The sequence below is a fragment of the Sinocyclocheilus anshuiensis genome, unplaced genomic scaffold (genome assembly GCF_001515605.1).
Source record: "Sinocyclocheilus anshuiensis isolate Anshui unplaced genomic scaffold, SAMN03320099.WGS_v1.1 scaffold579, whole genome shotgun sequence".
Classification (NCBI taxonomy): domain Eukaryota; kingdom Metazoa; phylum Chordata; class Actinopteri; order Cypriniformes; family Cyprinidae; genus Sinocyclocheilus; species Sinocyclocheilus anshuiensis.
The window spans coordinates 279,913-288,381 of record NW_015551075.1 but is presented as its reverse complement, the minus strand read 5'-3'; the positions used below and the strand labels follow the sequence as shown (position 1 = coordinate 288,381).

At 34.8% G+C, this 8,469-nt stretch overlaps 1 protein-coding gene across 1 annotated transcript in view; it reads right to left on the bottom strand.

The window, feature by feature from the left end:
- Positions 1–8,469, bottom strand: part of pcsk6 (proprotein convertase subtilisin/kexin type 6) — a 101,519-nt gene that overhangs the window by 26,038 nt on the left and 67,012 nt on the right. The window contains exons 12-13 of the mRNA XM_016452194.1: positions 5,736–5,924; positions 386–522 (exon numbers count right to left, since the gene is read on the bottom strand). Coding sequence (XP_016307680.1) covers positions 386–522; positions 5,736–5,924 — 326 coding nt within the window. The remainder of the gene's footprint in view (positions 1–385; positions 523–5,735; positions 5,925–8,469) is intronic.

Here is an 8,469-nt window from a genome sequence, read left to right as displayed (position 1 = left end):
AATTATAACAATGAAATCTAAAATAATAAAAAAAAAATATATATATATATATAAAAAAATATTAAAATAAAATAAAAAATACTAGTTTTATAAGAAGTTGGGAATGGTGAGAGCATTTCACATGTGCAGAATGGTGCAAAACAATATAATACAGTGTGAAAGCAAAGTAGTATTGAAGGGACAATCAAATTCAGCTTCATATTGAGCTTTATATTGAATATAATTAGGCTCTGAATTTGGGAATACAGTCAGATATTTAAGTCAGATGTTAATATTATGTCTAGACTAGACATGATTGGCACTGCAGCACATTGATGTTAGGCTGTCTACACTGGAAGCATATTGAGCCTGATGCTGGTCTGAACCTCATTCCTCCGTTCCTTACCCAACACCTCAGGGTTACGCAGCTGAGACGGCGAGTCTGAAATCTCCAGCGTCCACGTGCCCTCCGCTCTCTCCCCCCAGCAATGAACCGTCATGAACTCCCAGTTCCTGAAGCCCTCGTTGGAGTTATCAAACAATCTGGAAGACAGAAGAAACAGAGGTCAACGCTTCAGAGAGAATAATGAAAATAAGGCGATAAGACAACACAAAGTCATGTGTTACGCTGCATCACTAGTAACCAGAGGCGGACAAAGTACACAACTCCATTACTTAAGTGAAAGTACAGATACTGCTGGTCAAATATCACTCCATTACAAGTAAAAGTTGTAAAGACAGATTTTTACTTAAGTAAAAGTACAGAAGTACTTGCTTTTAAAAGTACTCAAGTACCAAAAGTAAATTTCCTTTTTTATGTCAATGCACTGTTTTATTATGTGGCTTTATAGGTAATATTTTCACTTACACAATTAAGCAAAATCAGATAATATTGTGTCTAATATAAACCACAATATTAACTTCTTATTATTGAATTGTTGTAAATAAATATCACGTTTGCAACTGGGCAGTGTTCAAAAAATGCTGGGAAATCACTTCATGTAGCCGTACAAGAGTAATTACTGATAAACTGTCTGAAAAAAAGAAAGTCACGTTATAGAGAAGAAAAAAGTCACCCACTGACTTTCAAAGCTGCTAATGACTTTCTACTTCAAGGACCTTGATAGAAATGTAGTGGAGTGAAAAGTACAATATTTGTCTTTCAAATGTAGTGAAGTTAAAGTTATAAGTTCCCAGAAAAAATAATACTCAAGTAAAGTACAGATACTCAAAAAGTGTACTTAAGTACAATACTCAAGTAAATGTACTTAGTTACTGTCCGCCTCTGCTAGTAACTGCTTGTTATTCACAGTGACGATCTCTCAAAAGAATCTGAACCTCCTCAATAATAGATGCTAAATTAACCAACTAAAGCGTAAAACTTTACTAACAAACTAAAGTGATTAAATGAACTGTTTCTAACTAATGTGATTTGGAATGACACGAGGGTGAGTAAATGACAGAATTGATCATTTTTGGTTATCCATTTAAAGTATTTCAGAGTGAAACAAGATATTCAATGAGAATAAAAGGGGCGTGGCTCTATTTGATCAACAACACACAAATAAACAACAGAACCATATATATGCAATATGATTCATAGACCTTTAACCATACAGATTTGCCTTAAAGAAAAAAAATATACTAATCATACTACTACTACTACTACTAATAATAATAATCATTTTTCAGGCTTTTTTATAATTAATTAAATAATAAAAAATCTAACATATTAAAATCTAGCAAATTTCTACACACCCTGATCTATTAAATTGATCCATTACCAGATTTTCCTTCAAATAAATATAAGACAAACATAAATACTTTTTCAGGCTTTAGGGTAAAGCATAACAATTAAATATGATATTATAACTTTCTGCTAGGAGATTATCCATTATTCCTTCATACTAACCCTATTTTTATGGGCAATTTTAATGCAGATAGACTTAAACCTTCACAACCAACTGCACCAAATTATTGTGTATAAAACAACAAAAGACAAATACCAAAATAAATGCATAACAGCATCTATCTATGATTATTTCTGTAGCCTTCATTCCATTAACAAACATTAACTAATGCATTACCTACAACCGAAATTAATGACTAAAAGCTATATTTAGTTTAACATTAGCTAATAGCCTTAGGGGCCTGAATGTCATCGGACAAGTAAAGTCATTTAAGAGTTGGAGCTCATTTAAGAACCATTAACAGAACCAAACATTACGGAAATCATTCGGTTCCAGTAAATTGCTGCTTATGAGCATGAACTCACTCTCTAAGTGTCAGGCATCAACAAACCGTGGTTCTCATTTGCTCACGCGTCCTGCGGTCGTGAAGCGTCTGAGGTCCTCTGCGCTCTTAGAGCACTAGCGCTCGCTTTGACCTGAACTCATACTGATAAAACACTCCACCCCCTGAGCTCCGTCCACAATCACACCACTAATGAGAGCTTTGCAAAGCTGCCGTTTCTGAACTTTTCTGAACAGGCTTGGACAGTATTTTATTTTGCACATTACATCTGCGCGCTTTCTTCTCCAGCCACCAAACGAGGCGTCTGCGAGATGGTAAATCTGACCTGCGTTTGGCTCTGGCAGCGTGCATGTTGAATAAATGAGCTGAAGGGAGGTCCCGACCACAGCATCCCTCCCCATAATTCAAAGCAAATGTCTTTCCTGGCAATTCGCAGGCGTTATACAGATGACGCTCCATTGACTCCACAATGCGACTCTCAGCGCTGAATGGCCGGGGTGAGAGAGCAGCACTCGGGAATTCGCAGGCGTTATACAGATGACGCTCCATTGACTCCACAATGTGACTCTCAGCGCTGAATGGCCGGGGTGAGAGAGCAGCACTCGGGGCGACCGGTGGCTGTTAATAAATGCTCTCTGAACGCGGGAAGCCCCATTAGGCTGTCACGTCTGTTATCACAAAAGCAGACGCGCAGTGGGAGATGTTTGTGCAGGGGAGGATTTTGACAGCTCTTCCGTCTCCACGCAGTAAATAAGACATGGAACGTCAAAACAATACGCTTTCTGTGGAGGAGTGAGAATGGAGGGACATTCATGAAGACAAACGAGTTGTTACAGACAGAAGACGGCTCTGGCATTTTATTTTGCCAAACATTTTTGAAGAGACACGTTTCCTTCAAAAAAAAAAGTTGTGTGACATCCTCCAAACCATGAACAAAACTATGCAAGCTTTTTGTAAATAAATAAATTAATTAAAATACAGTGTATTCAAAGTATACAGATTTTTTTTTCAGATTTTGTTGTTGCAGCCTTATGCTAAAATACTTTAAATTATTTTATACATTTGATTTTAGTGATATTTTTGCCATTTAAATGTCTGAAGAGCCACATTTCCGCCAATGTAATATCTTGCAAAACTAAAAGTTGTGTAATATCCTCCAAAACCAAGGAACAAAAATATTTAAGATTTAAAATAATAACTGTAATAACAGAAAAAAAAACTAAACAAACAAACACACCAATAAATAATAGTGCATTCAGAAAGTACTCAGATCTTATTATGTTTCATATTTTATATTGTAGAATTATGCTAAAATACTTAAAATTACTTTATACATTTGATTTTAGTGACTTTTTTGACATATAAATGTCTGAAGAGCCATATAAGTTGGGGGAAACGCAAGATTCATAATAAATAAATAAAGTCCGTTCAAAAAGTATTAAGACCCATTCATTTTTTCACATTTTGTTATGTTGCAGTCTTATAAAATAACTTAAAGTCTTACATGCTGCATGTTTGATTTTAGTGGCATTCTTGGCATTTCATGTCTGAAGAGCCACATTTCCCAGAAGAAAAAGTTGTGTTATATCCTCCAAACCATGAATAAAACTATGCAAGATTTTTTAGAAATAAACAAGTAAATGACTTTTAAATAAAATAAACATTAATAGTTTTTTCTTCAGATTTTATGCTGCAGCCTAATGCTAAAAAGCTTAAATTATTTTACATATTTGATTTTATTGACTTTTTAATGACACTGGAAGCTTCACATTTTTCTCCCAATATAATTTGTGTAATATCCTCCAAAACCAAGAACAAAACTATGCAAGATTTCAAATAATAACTGTAATAATCGAAAAAATAAATAAAGTGCAATCAGAAAATACGTTACGTTTTTAACATTTTGTATTACATACTTTTAGATTTGATTTCAGTTACATTTTTATCATTCAAATGTCTAAAGAGACATATTTCTCCCATTAAATGTTGTGTAAAATCCTCCAAAATGTAATTAAACACAATTAAATGAATAGTGTATTCAGAAATTATTCGGACGACATTATTTATGTTGCAGCCTTATGCTAAAATACTTGAAATTATTTTATATATTTAATTTTGTTGACATTTTTGTTTACTTATGTACGATGTACGTTCTGGTCCTCGGTAAGATTTGGGTGCTGAGCAGAAGCAGCTGAGAGCAAGTGATTTGGAGCGTGTGAGAGTTTTATTCATGAGGGTTATGAGAATGATGCTCAGGATCTCTCAGTGCTCATAACCGTGCGGGAAAACCAGGACCAGCAGAGAGGATATCAAACCTCTGCGTGATTGACAGCACGAAGCTTCCTGTGTGACAGAAACCAGCGCAGCCAGATCAGACCCCATCAGCCTGTGTAGACTCCTCTAGAATACACTACGGTAAAAGCAGCATATCACCACATTAGTGTTTGTATGAGGGAAACCCAAGTTCTTGGACACTACAAGTGTCTACAGAAGAGACACAAAACACAAACTTTTATCTGTTTTGAAGCACATAAATGTTGAAAAATCTTCACAGACTCCTTTTCCATACAACAACAGTTCAAGGTGACCACATCTTTCAAGCTCCAAAAACAAAGGGGGGGGTGAAAGCACCATAAAAGACAACCTAAATTGCAGCCTTATGCTAAAATACTTGAAATTATTTTATATATTTAATTTTGTTGACATTTTTGTTTACTTATGTACGATGTACGTTCTGGTCCTCGGTAAGATTTGGGTGCTGAGCAGAAGCAGCTGAGAGCAAGTGATTTGGAGCGTGTGAGAGTTTTATTCATGAGGGTTATGAGAATGATGCTCAGGATCTCTCAGTGCTCATAACCGTGCGGGAAAACCAGGACCAGCAGAGAGGATATCAAACCTCTGCGTGATTGACAGCACGAAGCTTCCTGTGTGACAGAAACCAGCGCAGCCAGATCAGACCCCATCAGCCTGTGTAGACTCCTCTAGAATACACTACGGTAAAAGCAGCATATCACCACATTAGTGTTTGTATGAGGGAAACCCAAGTTCTTGGACACTACAAGTGTCTACAGAAGAGACACAAAACACAAACTTTTATCTGTTTTGAAGCACATAAATGTTGAAAAATCTTCACAGACTCCTTTTCCATACAACAACAGTTCAAGGTGACCACATCTTTCAAGCTCCAAAAACAAAGGGGGGGTGAAAGCACCATAAAAGACAACCTAAACAACCTGTGTGCTATACTGAAAGACTTCTGAAGTCATAAAGTATAATATCTTTGTATGAGGAATTATGAGAATGTGCTTGTTGTATGACGTGCTTAACACGCTGGTGCTTCGCGCACTTTCTTCTCTATCGCAATGAGCTGCAGTGCTCAAGTGGATGATGCAAGATCAAACTCTTTCATCATTTCCTGTCCTCTCTCCACAATCCAGCCGATAAAAGGCAGAAGCCACTAAAACTATAAAGCGGTTGTTATGTGCTGGTGTGTTCTGAATCACCTCTGAGCCAGCAGCTGTGATCGCGTCCCTGAGGGGGATACGAGGCTGATCTCCAGGTCTCCTCTGCGCGGGTGGACGATGAGGACGCGCACCACCACGTGCTCCAGAAACCCCACCTGCTGATCCGGCTGATCGCTGCAGCCGCTGCTCGAGATGCTGGCGTTCAGCTTCTGATCTGCTCGAATGTACCTGCAGGAGGATCCAAGGGGGTCAGCGGAGAACGGGTCCGAATGTAAAACACAGATCTGTTAGGCTGATTAGGCTGTCAAGATGTGTGTATATCATACGAAACACGGATTAAAAAAACGTCAGGTTATATGTGACCCTGGACCATAAGGCAGTCATAAATCGCTGGGGTATATTTGTAGCAATAGCCAACAATACATTGTATGGGTCAAAAATATCGATTTTTCTTTTATGCCAAAAATCATTAGGATATTAAGTAAAGATCATGTTCCATGAAGATATTTTGTAAATTTCCTACTGTAAATATATTCAAACTTAATTTTTGATTAGTAATATGCATTGCTAAGAACTTCATTTGGACAACTTTAAAGGCGATTTTCTCAATATTTTGATTTTTTTTTGCACCCTCAGATTCCAGATTTTCAAATAGTTGTATCTCGGCCAAATTTTGTCCTATCCTAACAAACCATACATCAATGGAAAGATTATTTATGTATAAATTTCAGTTTAAAAAGTTGGCCCTTATGACTGCTTTTGTGGTGCAGGGTCGCATATGAGAGTATAGATAATAAATAGTTACTGATTTTAAAAACATTGTAAAAAGCTTTCAGAAACTTGATGTCTTAAAGGGAAGCATCATTTTTTAAAAGCAAAGTATGAATGAAATAAGTGGATGGTAATTTATACGGTCAAAAAGGTAAAATAACACCATAAATGTACCATAAACCAGGGATATTACAGATAAAGAAATAAATAAAAATAAAACCAAACTTGAAATAAACTTGAAATAATACTTGAAATAAAAGAAACTTTAAGCAAAATTAAATTAAATGAAATTAAACAAAATTTAAAGTCAGGGATTTTATAGTGAATTCAAACTAAAACCATATCAAAATATATAAAACAAACTAAAAATTTAAATGAAAATACATGAAAATATAAAAATAAAAACAAATTAAAAATGTCATAAAAACTATAATACTACCTCAATTATACATTGTTATTATTATTATTTTATATAATAACACTGGCATACAAATGGGCCTTAAAAATGTGCTCTATTTCATGTATTCTGAAGTCAAATGATAGCTTTGTTTGAGACGCAAGTTGAAATTTATGTTTATTAATCTCCATATGAACTCCATTATAGCTGATTGATGACTTTTATGCTGCATTTTTGCTCTTTTATACAGCTTGGCAATGAACATCAACATCCACATTCAACGTATGAAAAAGAACAGATCAGAATAACATTTTACGTTTCACAAAAGGAAAAATATAATCTGAATGACACGAGGACGAATAAATGATAACTTGCAACGCAGAAAATGCATTCTCTCCATGACACGTGTAACGTAAATACATAATTTTTATATGTTATAGTTGTAATATACTTAAGTATATATATCTTAAAAACACTGAATAAAAATAATATATAAATATGTATATAGATTTAATACATCTTGTGTACTTTTCATGAAGAATAGCAATAAATCTGGAAAAACAACACTACTGGTTTATAAAGTGACTAAACTACATTTCCCATAATCCTTTGTGCAGCTAGAGCATCAATCACACCCCTAATGGGGATTGTTAAGCTAAAAAAAAAAAAAGTAATAAAGACGTATTAAATTGCCTGACCCGTTGATTTTATTCCAACCCAAATCATTTAAATCACATCGTAAGCATCAGAATGTCTGTTACACATAACCTTCCCCTTAATAGTGTGAAAAATAATAAAACCAAGCACACACATTGTCATATTTACTCTTCCACAATGCCGTTTCGTGGCTCATTAAGCTGCGGGATCATCTATTCGTTCAGTCTGGAAGCTCGTTTTGGATATTAAAGACTTTTTTCCTTGGGAGTGACACCGTTTCAACGGCTTTATAATGGCGGCTGCACCGTTTTATGGCTGTGCTGATAAACAACAGCGCACAGATGGCAGCTAAATTAGTCACTTAAGGTCTGAGCCATTATTTAGCACACGTTCAGAAGCAGCATCACCCAGAAATACGCTATAAATGGAGATTACGCTACAGCCTCGTTTCAATCTTGAGACTGACATTCAAAGGAAAAGGAAGGCTGCGCCTCTTCAATTTAACAGGACAGCTTGAGGTGAAACTTTCAGCTGAAACACGAGGGCAAACAGCGTCCATATGGAGACCAGGCATTTTCCTGGGTTTCAGCTCGCACAGGAAAAAAAAAACAGCCGTTAGATATATCTTTAAAAAATATTTCAAAATATACATATAAATGAGCTAAGATTTATTTAATAATATACAAAAATATTTAATAAAATAGATTAATATTAAAATATTAATAGATAAATATTAAAATATTATTAATTTATTAATAAATTTATATTTAAAATTAAATACATTTAAAATAAATATAAATGTAAATAATAATACTGAAAATGAAGGAAAAAGTATGAAATAATAATAAATTAAAGCTAAATAGAAATTAAAAAAAATATATATATATATACAGGTGCATCTCAATAAATTAGAATGTCGTGGAAAAGTTCATTTATTTCAGTAATTCA